Raw genomic sequence first — 14,778 nt, forward strand, 5'->3', positions numbered from 1 at the left:
ATTAAAGTTTCATTGTTTGCATACAGGAATCAATGGGGAAAAGAGATAACATTTTATTAAGGTAACACATTATGCATTGCCTTAAGTGACATTTAGACCACATTGGAACCCAGGTCATTCTCACTATTGCATGTATAATTCTGTGTTTTGTGGCAAGTACAGTGCCCAAGGCTTATGGCATGCATGCATGGGGGGGATTTTTCAAAATATACACAGTATAAAAAGCATAGTGTGTGCTAGACCTAACCACATGTACAAACAGCTCTCAAGAGTCTTACTTCAAAATGATTCAATGATGAAACTTCTTTTCTGTGAGTACATTATCTCATTTTCACTTATGCTAATGCCTTCCTGCCACTCTCCCTGTGTCTCTGAAAAAACTGGAGAAGGTCACACATTTTCACATTCTATGCATATTTTGATCTTCAACATCTACACAGTAGTAACAAAATCACTGCTCTACAGATACACATCCAAATTACATTAAATAATTTCTATTTTGAGCTATGCAAGTGCTCAAAACATACAGCCCTCACTGGTATGTGCCCTACTTTGTTTTGTAACATACAGCACAATGCTCATCCCAAGTGCTTAACTAGCATCAAGCATGTAAAACATCAGCCATCCTGTGTATCTCAAAAAACCTAAAATTCTCCTCTCAAACAGATCAGTTAACATCTGTATCTTAAACAACATGCATGTTAACATCTCTGAACTCTTAACTCCTCTGAATACTGCAAATAAGATTGGTAAGAGATGTAAGTATTTTTCCTGTGTTTTTCAATAATAAACAAAGCCTAACTATGCTTCTCTGCAAGTTAAGACTTCCACTGCTTCCACCTACCATCAGAAGCTTTTCAGCAGAAGGCTTTTCCAAGGCTGGTACTATATCCACATAGCCCCCTGCAATGGCAACTTCTCCAGTCTCCTTGATCTGTAGGGGGGGAAAGTCATTAAAGAGGTGATTTATTTGCAGAAAGTCACAAAAGAAGGGCATCTAAGGAGTACTACTGATGTTTTAAAAGCAGAGATGAAAAGAGAAAACATAATAGTTACAGAGTGAAAAAAACACTTCATAAATGTGCCATAGTCTTCAGGCAAGTTGTTATAATATGTTTTTCAAATAGCTTTTCAAGCAAAATAATTATTTTTCTCTGGAGAAATTGTACCACAATATAGTGCTGATGTTCTGTTCATAAAACAGTTGAAAAACGTTATTTATCTCCAGTGTTACAAGTTGCTGTCAATATTTCTTCACAAATAGTTCTTAGAAAGACATTGTTCTAAAATGTTTTTCCTTGAGATAGAATTTCAGTTGTCAAGACTCCATTTAGTCAATTTCACTATCTCCACATGCCTTATTCTACAACTTGCACTAAAAACAGCTTTTTAAGCATTGCAAACAAGAAAGATTACAAAGAGAATGATGGAAAATACCTAAATTGCCCTCTGCTTTAATGTTTTGAAATAATTAATTCAGGTAAGAAAATGGGTTTCAATTTGGCATTTTATCTTTGAGGGATGTGGCAAACCATACTTACTTATGGCAGCTAACAGAAGATGGCAAATTGATTCAGTGACAATGCATATAGAGAGGGGTATGATAAATAGCCAAGCTGGAGAAATATCAAGTACCACAGCCTAGTTTATTGTACTACATTAACTATTACTCACGTCATGCCTAACAAGTTTGTCACCTGCTGTCACTGCACTTCAGACAATGGTGAAAATGGATTCAAACCACCCTCTGAAAGTTGTATATCCACTTGTAGTTTGATTTAACCAGAGTTTATTTCAGCATAAAGATGGCTTTAATTGATACAAATCTAACATGCAACAATAAGCAAAATTCTGCACAACTTGTAACTGTTTATGATGGTTTACTATAATCTTGTTAAACCTTGTAATTTTTATCCAAAATCAGTTACTCCAAAGTTGTGGAAGAAAAAAACCCTGGCAAAATTCATCAGAACTCTACATATTAGCAATTACTAAACAAATTATAACTACAAATTTTGCCTTTAAACACAACAGAACAACTCACCCCATTTACAAATTTGGAAGGACTTGGAAGTCTATTATGAGCTCTTTTAATTAACTTGGTATATGGAAACTATCAAAAGTAAACATATGAATTCTAGAAATTCTGTCAGGACTGGGTGATGGTATCTTTTAAATATAGCTGTAATAATCTCCAAAGCTTACATGAGACACCAAACTACCTTATTTACTTTTAGCAATTAGACATGGAGAGTTTGTACACAGTAGTCTCTAACACTGTTACCATTCTGAAATTCTCTAGCTGCTAATGCCCGTCAGATCTGCACACAAAATTTGTCTTCTTCACTCAAGGTATATCGGAGAAAGCTGTGTAAATACAGCAAGCCTCTGTTCCTACGATGGCTCTCCTTGTTTGATTCTGCCTGCCCAATCCTCCCTGCAGCTGCAACTATACCAGCTGTCCTACTCACTAATCAAGAGCTGACTACATGTTTATGAAGATGAGGCTGCAAAACTTAGGCCAGCAAAGCAATGTAACTTGCACTGCACAAGCCAAAGCAAATATTGATAAATACCAGTATCAAATCATAGGTTAAGAAAGTGAAAATGTCATATGATGCTAGAGAAGTGATGAACATTTACTTTTTGCCCTTTACCTGGAGTTTTACCCTTAGCTCTAACTGAGTATGCTATGACATGGAGACAAGGACTGCAGGATAGCCACATAAAATGCAAATAGCAAGACCAAAGAAAAGAGAATAATGCAAACCTAGATTTCATGAAAGGGTAAACTCTGTTTTATTGCAGTTATAATGTTCAATTGCTATGAAATTTCCACTTTTAGGAAGTTGTTCTGTGTAGCTGCAGCTTAAGTTTAACCCAATCTAAGCTAAATGTGCAGCACACTTGCATGCATAAGCTGTGAAGAGCCAATTAAGACAAATAAATGTTGGAAAAAAAAAAGATGAATACACAAAGTTATGAGTACCTCCAGGAAACAAGAAAACACACTATGATGACCTGAGGATGACTGCTTTATCATCTTCTCCAGTGAACAAACACAAAAAATGCAACACAATGAAAAGAGTCCTCCTTTAATATGAGGGTGTTAAGTCTTATGATTATAATGGTACTTCTATTAGAATTCTAGTGACACCATAAAATAAGTAGGACTATTTCATTATATTTACTTCATTTCTTTACAAAGCCTTTGCCAATGGTGTGCTGCTTAATGAGTCAACTTTTCTTTCTCCTCCTCATATCCCCAGTCTTTTAACCAATACATCTTTCTTTGAAGCCCACAATGAAGAGATTGTTCTGACCTTGGTCTGAAAATGGATTCTATTTCCTTCCTTCCACATTTCTGTTTGCAAAGTTTGCCCTGGATAGACTGGGCTTGCAAAGCGAACCTAAAAGCAAAAAAACAAAAAGAAAAAAAGGTTGGGTTGCAAGAAGATTTGTCTGTCATATGTAAATGTAAAGCTTAAAAATATTGGCTCTACTGAGATGATAAAAAGTAAAGAGAAAAATTAAGTCAACTATCAATGTAGAAAGCCTAAATATTTAAGCAAATATACAAGACAGAGGCATTAAAATGCATTCAGCTGCAAGTAAAAGCAATTCTGGCAGTTAAGACATCATGAAAGACTTCCTCCACACTGAGGATTTCTTTTGGCACTAAAACCAGAAAAATCAAGAAAATTTACTGCAAAAAATGAATACACAGACCTTGATTGCCTTGAATCTGTTCACATCATTATTTGCAAACTGCTTCAAAACGTTCCTAGCAGCAAACCCAAAGGTGCATAGTCCATGAAGTATAGGCTTCTCAAATCCTATTTAAAGAGGTAACATTTTAGCATTTTTGATATTAGGACCTTGAATGCAGCTTCTATTAATATCTATATTTTATTTATATACTGTATTTTCCTCCATTAGTGTTCTTAATCCTTTTTCTTTTTTAACCTAATTTATCTCAGTGAAAAAGTGTTACTATTTATTATTTCCTCTACTTCTGGGCAAAGGAAAACTCTCGTTGACAAACTGCACTGTTAGCATTGCCTGTACTCTGTGAGTCAGAAGTAGAATTAGTCCATCTGCAGAGGTAAAAAAATGAAAAATGAGGAGATTATCTGTTTTAGTACACATGCACAGGCACACCACACATGCAGTTAAATGGAAGTATGTACAATGCAAATGGAAGTATGTACCCTTATAGGTTAAGAGGTATTGTAATCATTAAAAAGTGTCAATACTAAGATTATTTGATACTTTCTGTTTTGAATTCCTATTCATGGTTGGCCAAAATCTTCTAATAATGACTGCTTTAGGATTAATTTACCTTTATTTAGAAATTAAAAAAAAAAAAAAAAGAAAGTTTGCAGTGTTTTTCTATTTTCCTTATATTGACATTTTTGTCAAGTTTCCTCACGCTCCGACGCTTTGAAGCAGAAGTTTAACCTTGGCAGAGGATAAGCTTTATATCAGTGTTGCATCTTTTTCCAGTACCATCAAAATCTGACAAAATAAACTGGCCTCAGATTTGCTGAAGTGCAACAGTTAAGTTGTAAGGATGCTGCTTGTATATACTGACTCCTTTAACAGGTTGTTCTGACCTGACAAGGCAGGTAAACAGTAATTGATCATACTTGCAACAGCCCATGGAATCCAGACAGATCTGTCCCACTTTGGCACTGAAACTAGTTGCTTTGCCCAGAACTCATAAGCTATTCTTTTCTCTTCTCCCAGAGTCTGTTTTTCTTGAGCTTTAAACAAGTTCTCAAAGCATCTACACAGCACAAAATGTTCTCCTAAGGGATAAGAGCTGGGAGAAAAATCAAATGCAAAACAAAACAAACAAAAAGAGGAGACAGGAGAAAGTCTAGCCAGCAGAGAAATGGAAGATGTAGACGAAAAGAAAAGCAACCACCATCAAGACAGAGATAAAAAAGCCCCAAGGACTCCATCCTAGATTTGGCTGGGCTATAATGGATTTTCTTCACTAGTAGCTTGTACAGTGCTATTCTCTGAATTTAGTGTGTCAGTAATGCTGATAATACACTGATGTTTTGGCTGTGGCTAAGTAGTGTCTAACATATGCCAAACACTTTTCAGTGACCTACGACCTGCCATGATGCAGGTGCACAAGAAGCTGTGATGGTGCATAACCGGAACTGCTGACCTGAACTGGCCAAAAGGAAATTCTGTATTGAAGAGTCTCATGTCCAGGATATACATGGGGGAAGCCAGCCATTCCTGATCATGGCTCAGGGATGGGTTGGGCATTGGTCATCAGGTGATAAGCAAATGTGTTGCGCACTTGTTTCTCTTTGGTTTTACTCCTCATTTTTTCTCTGTCTTTTTCATTATTATTTGTAGTAGTAGAGCAGCATTAGTATCATTAGTGCAGTATTTTACTTTGTTTCAGTTATTACAGTGTTCTTATATCAATCCACAAGTTTCACCTCTTTTCCCCTCCACCTCCACTTGCCATCCCACTGGGAGTGGGGGTGGGAGAGGAAAGGCAAGTGAAGAAAAAAACAGGGAGGGGAGAGGTAAGGAATGAGCAACTGGCGGTGTGGTAATTAGTTGCCAGCTGAAGTTAAGCCATGGAAGATTCAATGCTGGGAAAGATGGCAAGCAGAATTACAGATGAGAAAGAGATATTTTGACACATTAGGTTAGAAGACGTGACAGGACAGGCTTAAAGGAATATTTAAAAGAGTCTATTTTCTCACTGTAAGTATTCCAGCCTGATGAGTCATTTCTTTCCTGTAAAATATCTGAGCATGCACACTTTTAATAGCACTCTATTTTGTGTACAAAGGCACTGTTCTGAAAGCACAAAGTTACCATGCAGTCAGATTACTGCACTACTGTAACATCATCAGTTTTCAGTATCTCTCATTCAGAATGTTATAGTGACACCTAGCTCTTTAAAAACTCAGTTCAAGTCACCATGCAAGAATCAGAAACCACCCACTCTATTTAGAACTCAGAAACAGGCATATATACCCAATGTGATTTTCCGAGTACTTTCTTTATAAAACTAATGCATACTCAAAGAAAAATTTCATAAGCTAATCAAGTTACTCGGTATCTAGACTGAAACAAAACCAAAGTAAATGTTGCTTTCCCCTTCAGTATCTGGAAATACAAGATACAAGAATAAGGCACAAGAATATAAGCAGATGTTTTCCTGTAGTATATGTCTTCTGAAACATTACCCACGGGAAGTCTTAACAATAATCCTGGAATGACCTGAATACATTATGCAGAATGCTTGCTTCCCATGCACACTGGTGAGAGCCAGTAAAAGAGAACATCTGAAGAGATTGTTACATGACAAGAAAGTGTGTGAATAGTTCCGAAGAATAAAAACATTTGCACACCTAGAAAAAAAAATCATGGAATATCTCTACAGTCGTTTCTTCTTTGATAGTACTTGCATTTAGTATAGGTAGGTAGGGTACTGTCATAGTTCCAAAATCCAGTGCAGCAGTTTTATGTTGTGACAAAGGGATATCTCATCTACAATATTAGTTTCATTTTCCCTAAGTGCCATTGCTCTTTGTGTGAGCAGGCAGAATGTTTCTACTTCTCTTCTTCTGTGAAGTTATTAAAGTACTATCATCATTATTATTCCAAACACTATGTTTTCAATTATAAACATGTATTTTCCATCTCCATCACCATCACTAACAAACCAACATCATCAACAAACAGAATGCTTTAACAAACCAGGGAAATCTCTTCTTGGACTTCAATGATTTTTCAAATGTAATGATTTGACAAGCATTACTCATGAACACAAATTTACATAAAATTATACAAAACTGAGTTAAGAAACCAATTAGAAAAGAGATAATTTGCGTAAGTATGTAAGTATGCGTAAGTGTGATCTGAACAAGGAAGCATAGCTCTGCTCTATTTAACTTGATAAGAAAACCATATAGTGATACTTGGATGTTAAAAGGAAATTTGTCAGAAAATTGCAGAGTAATTATTACAGATTAGTAGTTTCATTTTATGATAATACCATACACATTCCGAAAAATTTCTTAAGTTAATCAAAGTGTTGACTGCCTGGAGTAATCAAACTATTCTACTTGCAAGGCCTGAAAACTAGTCCGAAAAAATAACTGCAACATGATTTCAAGAAAGTGCCGTTTTTCATTAATTACATCTCTTCAAAAATTAGTTAGTGCACCCTCTGATCTGGTGGTTTGGCATGTAGAACTATGTATATTAACAAGCTAGTGAGCTAGCAATATGTGTAGTTAAGCAATTTTATAGGAAAGAAGTGCTAACAAGCTCCCTCTCCCCTGCCGTCCTGGATTGCTTGAGATTGAGAAGACAACACTGAAGAACAAAAAGTTCCACTGAGACCCAAGTAATCTCAAAAATATTTAGATGGAAAGAACTGTATATCAGAGAATTTATGGGATTCCTTTAGAAGCTTTGATAGTCAATTATTTCTGCTTATGAAACAGACATTGTAAAAACAGGGTAGCGGCAATAAACAAGATATAAAGGAAAATAGGTTAGAAAGTACGTCTCCATTGTAAGTAAAGTCTAACCACCATTCCCTATTTCTAGCTACAAGAAGCAATGCTTCAAACTGAAGTGTCATGCAGAACTTAGAAGATTTAATTGGTGACTCTAAGAACAGCTATAAAACAAGCATTGCTTTTTCCAGGTTGTTAAAGACATACATAGTGAAAAACAGATTAAAGATACATTTACATTATCCTTCATCCAAATATTAGCACAATAGTATCCCCATCAGCTCACCTCCAAGAGCAGCAAAACTTGGATCCAGATGTAAAGGATTCCAATCCCCACTCAGCCGATACAAGGCAGCCTGCAGAAACATAGAAGAGGTCAGGACAAGCAGGAGTCACCCAGAAATTCATAATCTCAATATAATATAATTCATAATCACAATCTATTCTACTAGTCCTTATATAATATACTCTACAACAAGGCAGGTAAAATGGAAACTAATTATTACTGTTTTCTTTGACAGATTTATCCACAGTGTAAAACAGAAGTATATAGATGACTTTTTTAATAACATATACACACAGTGTCATGTTGTTCCAATAACAGATTCATCTTACAGGGATCAGAAATAGCTGTAATTTTTTCCTTTAATTATTTATAATTTATTCCTTTAATTTATTCCTTTAATAAATTATGATACACCTCTCTCGTAGCAGATTCATGGGTAGTTGATCCCACTATTAAAAACAAACAAAACTCCAAAGTAACACTCCAAGCTCTCCAGAAGACTTTTGCTTCATGTAAAATATTCTCTTTTGCTACTAAAAGAGCAGACAAATACAGATTTAATGTGTTTTATATACTGTGAATGTGAATAAATCTGAGAAATTATGAAGAATATGGCTACGATACTTAAGGTTTCTCTCCCTGTGGAGCTTTAGCATTTTCATTATAAAATCTTGTATTTGCTGTACATGCAGAGCAGTATTATGTCCACATTATGAGAGATATCAAAAGCCAACCTGTGCATATTTCAGAAATAAAGCATTTTCTCTGGTCAACAGATTGCAGTGAAATCCACTGACTAAATGATAGTAGAGTACTCTGTAGCACAGATTTCCCAGAAGTACAGTGAAAATCAGTGTATCACATTAAGTAATGAAGATTCCAAGAATTTAGCATCTTAATTATGATGACATATACAAATTGAACATGGATTTAATTGAAAAAAGCTTTTAAATTGAAAACAAATTGTATTTTAGCCAAGCACATTATTGGCCTTTGGAACCCATTGCCAGTAAAATTTTTTCCCAGCATTTTGAACTACGACAATAAAAATGGTAGTATTTATTTGAATGAGGGTAAACTGTACTAAATTCTGCTTGGAGGAAAGAAGATAGCAGATTTCTTGAAGGAAAGGATGGAAAAAACACAAAAGATTCCCCAAAGGAAGAATTTTCCAATATATGTCTAACACTGCTTTCCCATCAAGTCTGAAGCATACAGTGTAACTAGAGAGGTTCTGAACTCTTGTTATCATTTTAAACCATAATCCACCTGTTTTCTTTTTTAATCTGTTAATATTCAGGTCATTTCTCCAATTATCTACAGCTTTAACACTAACCTCTACCTCTCTATTATTTCTCAGAGCAATTTGCATCAATACAGCAAGTGTTTTGAGTCTCAGTTACAGTGAAATGTAAATACCTTATCATGGCTTTCTGTGAGAGCTGGAACCAGACACTAAAAACAAAGATAATAATTCTCTGTGGCTGTTTGCATATTCAATTACTATTTTTGTAACACTTTTCCTTTCAGGGGAAAAAAAAAAAAAAAAAAAAAAAAAAAAAAAAAAAAAAAAAAAAAAAAAAAAGCAGTGGATCTGAAATTTCTAACTGTAGTTTCACTTTTCCCAATAAGGTGTATTTATTACAACTTCTTTTTCCAATAATCTTCTAATTAATCCTATAATTCCTTCGGCAAATAGTGAAGACTTGAAATTTAATACTAGTGTAAGACTGGAGCTCAGCTGGGTCTGTGTTTGAGATTTGGAAAAGGACCAAAGAGAGGACAAATAATTTGCTGAATATGTAGAAGTTATAACACTATGAAAGAGATTTTTAGTAAAAAAAATCTAAAAACACTAAAAATCTCTTTTCAAACAAGTAAATTTAAATCTGACAATCTAAAGAGAATTCATCAACAGAATTCTTTGAAGTACACTATCCCCCCTCATTACTCAAGTTTTCTTTCAAAGGAGTCTGAAATCTAACAGCAAATTGCTACTCAAGAAATAGAAAAAAATTGCCAGATATTACATTATTACATAATTAAGTAACTTCATAGCTAAATTAAAATTCTAGGGTCTATCATTCTTCAATTAATTTGAATTTTTACAAAAGTTGTCAGGATGCTGTTTTCACAAAAGAGCCGTTGCAATAAATTTTAATTCTAGATAAATAACATTTAGTTGCAGCACTGGAAAATTCAATTTATGGATCATAAACAAAAGACAAATTTCTGTGTTAAGCCCAAAATTCAAATCTAGCTATGCAGCTGTTGCTTATTAAAACTGTAATAAGAACTATTTATTTAGAGTGATAATAAACACTACTTTGGAGACAATACATGTACCAAATGCTTTTCAAAATTACTGCAGTAAAAAATACTTGTGCTTTGCTAACAAAATAAATACAGCAGTTAGATAACAACTGGATTCAGAGAATTCAATGTGGTCAGTGTTATTTAACTAAAAGTCTGACATATGAATCTGGGAAATTATGTTTGGCTTTTTGTATTTTCAGTAGCTACAGTGACACTGGTCACAGCTAGAATAAACACAAGCAGAACTGAACTAAACAGTTACTGTAGGTTTTTTCAGATTCAGTGCAGACAAATAATGTCTGCCAACAAATTTCATTTACCACAATCTTTGGTAAATCTTCATTATATAAACTACAGTTAACATGAAAACTGAACTCATTTCATGACTTGTTGGCTCTACTTTCTATATTCCTCCAGTAAGGACATTTCATAAGTGACTGTATTTGGGGGGAAGAAAAAAAACCCCAAGCAACCAACCAAAGATGCATCCTTGGAGGACTACAAGAATCAATTGATGTGGAGCATTAGACTGAAGTCAGTCATAATATGGTTAACTTGTTCTCCAATTAATAACACAAACTGTCAAGTCTCATTTCCTAACAATTTAGGAGTTCTGCCAGACCACAAAAGAAAAAGCGATATCAAACCTGTCTGTGCCAATTATTCAGTCTTCCTGCAGACTGTAATAAAGGTCAGTGGTAAAGCTAATGAAAAATGAAATTAACTATCCATGTATTTTCCCTTCTAACTGGGCAGAAAAATACCCCAACCCAAAAGCTTACCTTACCTTACCAAGTAAATGTGTGAATATATGAATACATGTAGGTATGGACATAGACATGTATGTATGTATGCTTTTACAGCTTATTTAGGTAAAAAAGTAGTCAAGCCATCTTGTGAAGAAAACATCCACAATCTCATCTGCATGCCAACGGGCTCTCATTCATATTAACAGTGAAAATTTCCAGTTAAAATGGCAGTGTTGATGTTTCAAGGGCTCAAATTTAGCACAGTACTTAAGTAATTCACTGTACATAAACTTCCCCACCCTGCACTATTCACTCATTTTCTGTTTGTCCATATCAAATGTTTTTCAAATTTACTATCAGCTTACATATTCTGACAGAGACTTCACAAAATGTTAATTATTTTTCAGTAGCATGACAAATATTCAAGAAGCCTTCCCCTTAACGATGCCTCTCTTAATTAAAAATGACAAATTACTTCATTTTGGGGAACTTCAAATGGATTAACAAATTCATAACCTTTACAAAGACATGTATAGATAAGGGAAGGAAACAAAGTCAGCAAGGAATACCATCTTGTCTAAACAAATTAACTGTCAAACTTTCCTTCTTTTATCACCTTAATACACAAAATTCTACCATAATCCAATCCCTCAACCATATGTCAAAATTCCATAATCAAAAAATTATATTCTGATCTTCCCAACAAGAATAAACACAAAGGTCTGAAGGTTACATAAAACTTGACATTAATAACAAACTTTCAAAGTAATTATTATTACAAACCCTTTCTATACAACAGTTCTGGGAGTACCATTTCTGCACACTGAAACTTGTAAACAAATGACAAAAAGGTTATCAAATCTTAGCAAAGGCTTCACCTCCCTTTGTTTGGTTTCTATCATCCTTTCTTGTTTAGTCATTTTCGTCTGTCATGCTCTCCATATTTGTGAATCCGGATTTGTTTCTATCATGAAACAAGTTATTTATGCTATAAATAGGAAAGAAATCACATGAATCTCTCAGGAGGCTCTTCTGTGCTGTTGCCTGAAGTTCACTTAAATTTACACACTTTTAGGCAATGCTGTACAGTCTTTACAGAAGTCTTTACATGATATAAATTAGAATTTGTTCTACAACCATATTTTGATGGGAACTATGTCATAGTCAACATTTTCTGTTGCACAATGGCTTCTAGTTTCTCCTGTTTGTTGCCCATGCTGTGTGCATTTGTGTAGATGCAGTTGGTCGAGTGATCCCACCATCGTTTTGTGGGTAAGAAAACATAATTCCTACACTGTGCTCTCAAGTGCTTCCATGTTTTCTAACACATCAATAACTCTTATGTCTCTGCTGACACGTGGATTCCATTTCCACTGAGACATCTTCTCTCAAATACAGTCATGCTACATTCATGCTTATCTCTAGCTTTACCTCTTTCCTGCTTCAAATCTAGTTTAAAACTCTAGCTTAATGAGTCCTGCTAACTCCTGTGGAAAGATTTTTTTACTCCTTTGAGACAGGTGTACCCATCTGACAGCAGGCCTGCTGTTGTGCAAACTGACCCATGATCAAAAAGGCCAAAATTCTGCCACCAACACTAGGCTCAGAGCCAGCTATTGATCTGTTGGGTCTTCCTGTTTCTTCCCTCATTATTCCCCGAATTCTCTAAAAACACAAATGTTTACATATGCTTAGGATTAAAACACATATGAAGGCTGTAGAACAAAAGATGGCTTTCCACAGGTAAGGATTCACATTCCAATTACACAGACACTTGGAAGGGTCTTATCACACCATCCACAGACATAAAGTAATGCCTCATAATAATAGACCTACTGGCAACAGGCAGAAAACATTTCACAGTAGATTTTAGTTAAATAATTCATTAAGCATTCATTAAATGCTTCCCACGCCCATCTTTCATTCCAAGAATTCTTTTTAGTAAGTTTTTATGGTAAAGTCCACCCTTTTACAACAAACTAGATTTCTGCATAATTGTCTTCACAATTGCTTCCAGTTGCAAAAATTGTAATTTTAACCAAATTTGACACAGTGAAAAACTGAACTCAGGTAGCTGCAGTATGAGCATGACTGCAGGACTGAATGACTCAGAAAGGGAAGGTGACTCCTGCAATCTTAATTACAGGATGCTGATAACACTACTTCAAACAGGACAGGGGCCAATTATTTTCTCTCCTTTCAAAGAAAACAAAAAGTAACTGTATGTTTGAAAAAACCCGCAAAACACTAAAAACCAGCAATTTCTTCACATCCTGTCAATCGATTATATTTATACCTGGAATGGAATGCCTCACAGAGTTTTTTTAGATTAGTCTCAGTATGATTTACTGACTCTCTCTCAAAATCTCTGAATGAGTAAAGAATCATATTTACTTATATAATACATCTCTCATAGTATATATATATATATGTCTCTTTTTTATGCTGTTAACTGTATCACATCCAGAAAAATCACCATTCAATTCTGTATGACACTCCTTTAAAGATTCTGTGTACAATTACAAAGCCTCAAACATTCATAAACATCCTTGCTTTATAAATTAGAAACTACAAGGAGAAAAGGTTGCAACTGTCAGCAGCAGAAACTAATTCCAGCTCTCCAGCAGAAAACTTGAAGGCCTGGTTTTTAAAGCACCTTACATTTTTGATGTACAGTTTACAAACTCAGAACACAGCCTCTGTGGATTTTAATTTCAGCCTGTGATGCTCAGATAGTCTCCAGCTAGTCCTACTCCCAAATTCCATCTTCCAAATTCTGTTGTTGAATTCTCTCCTACTAGTCACTGATTAAGGACTGATTAAGCACCCACACCTGACTGCTTTGGGATATCTGGATGACAATGGCCCACAGACCAAAGTACAGAAAATCCACTGTCAAACAGCTGCAGTTCCAGCCAGTCTCTAAACATGAGATAATCTTGCTCTCTTTACTCCTTCTCAGAACACAACTCCTCGCAACAAATAACATAGGAAAACTGACTTCCTACACTATCTCAGTTCATGCATGCATGTTCGAGCTTTTTCCTTGCATGTGGAAGGAGTTCCTGAAGAACACCATTCATGCCTGCATCACTGAAAACTGTATCATTAAACACTGGAAACAAAGCAGATTAAGACTACAAAACCCATAACCTTTACTTGGAATTTTTATGTTTTTAGATATGTGTAACACTTAAAACACAGTCATAGTTTTCCAAATCAAAGCAATCTAAAAATGACAGGATATAAGTAAGCTCCCTCAACAGACCAGTATCAGGCTCGGCTTCATCAGTGTAAAAGAAGAATTTAAAGATTCTTGAAAGCAAGAATGGCCAAACTGCCTAACCCTGGAAGCCTCAGAGCAGAAGCACTGTGTGCTGGAGATCTCCAAACTGCACGGAAAAGTAGCTGTGGCAGAAATCTATATGTGACAGCTTGCATGATGCTGCATTGCAGAATCTTTGAGGGTTCATGGCTGTAGGTACCCAGCTGGTTCAAAAACACCACAGGTTGAGACACCATGTTTTTCAAAAAATGTCTAAATGTTCCTCTTGACTTTTTTTGTCATGTCTATTTCTGCCTATCATAATATAAGTAACAAGCACAAAGAGTCAGAATTCAGTATAGCAGAATTCTTTAGAGAAATATATGATACTGTTGCAAGCAATGCAAATTTTTCTACTCGCAAATATTTTGTAAAATTACTAGATGTTTTATTGCAATGAGCTGACATTAAAAAAAACTTGGAAGTCCTGCAAACTCCACATACTACAGCTTCAGTCTTCCCATATAGTAAACAAAACAGGTAGCTTTCAGAAAAAGGCGAAAGAAAGCAAAGAACAGTAAAACGAAAATGACTTTGTGAAAAATGTCATTCTTTGCACTGTTGTTCTGCTGTTTATTCATTGTCAATACACTG

At 35.2% G+C, this 14,778-nt stretch overlaps 1 protein-coding gene across 1 annotated transcript in view; it reads right to left on the reverse strand.

Moving 5' to 3' along the window:
* The window catches only part of HSD17B4 (hydroxysteroid 17-beta dehydrogenase 4), a 59,140-nt gene that overhangs the window by 11,135 nt on the left and 33,227 nt on the right, over positions 1-14,778 (reverse strand). Inside the window, exons 18-21 of the mRNA XM_063423869.1 lie at positions 7,795-7,864; positions 3,730-3,836; positions 3,324-3,410; positions 845-934 (exon numbers count right to left, since the gene is read on the reverse strand). Coding sequence (XP_063279939.1) covers positions 845-934; positions 3,324-3,410; positions 3,730-3,836; positions 7,795-7,864 — 354 coding nt within the window. The remainder of the gene's footprint in view (positions 1-844; positions 935-3,323; positions 3,411-3,729; positions 3,837-7,794; positions 7,865-14,778) is intronic.

Source organism: Prinia subflava, chromosome Z (assembly GCF_021018805.1).
Source record: "Prinia subflava isolate CZ2003 ecotype Zambia chromosome Z, Cam_Psub_1.2, whole genome shotgun sequence".
Taxonomy (NCBI): Eukaryota; Metazoa; Chordata; class Aves; order Passeriformes; family Cisticolidae; genus Prinia; species Prinia subflava.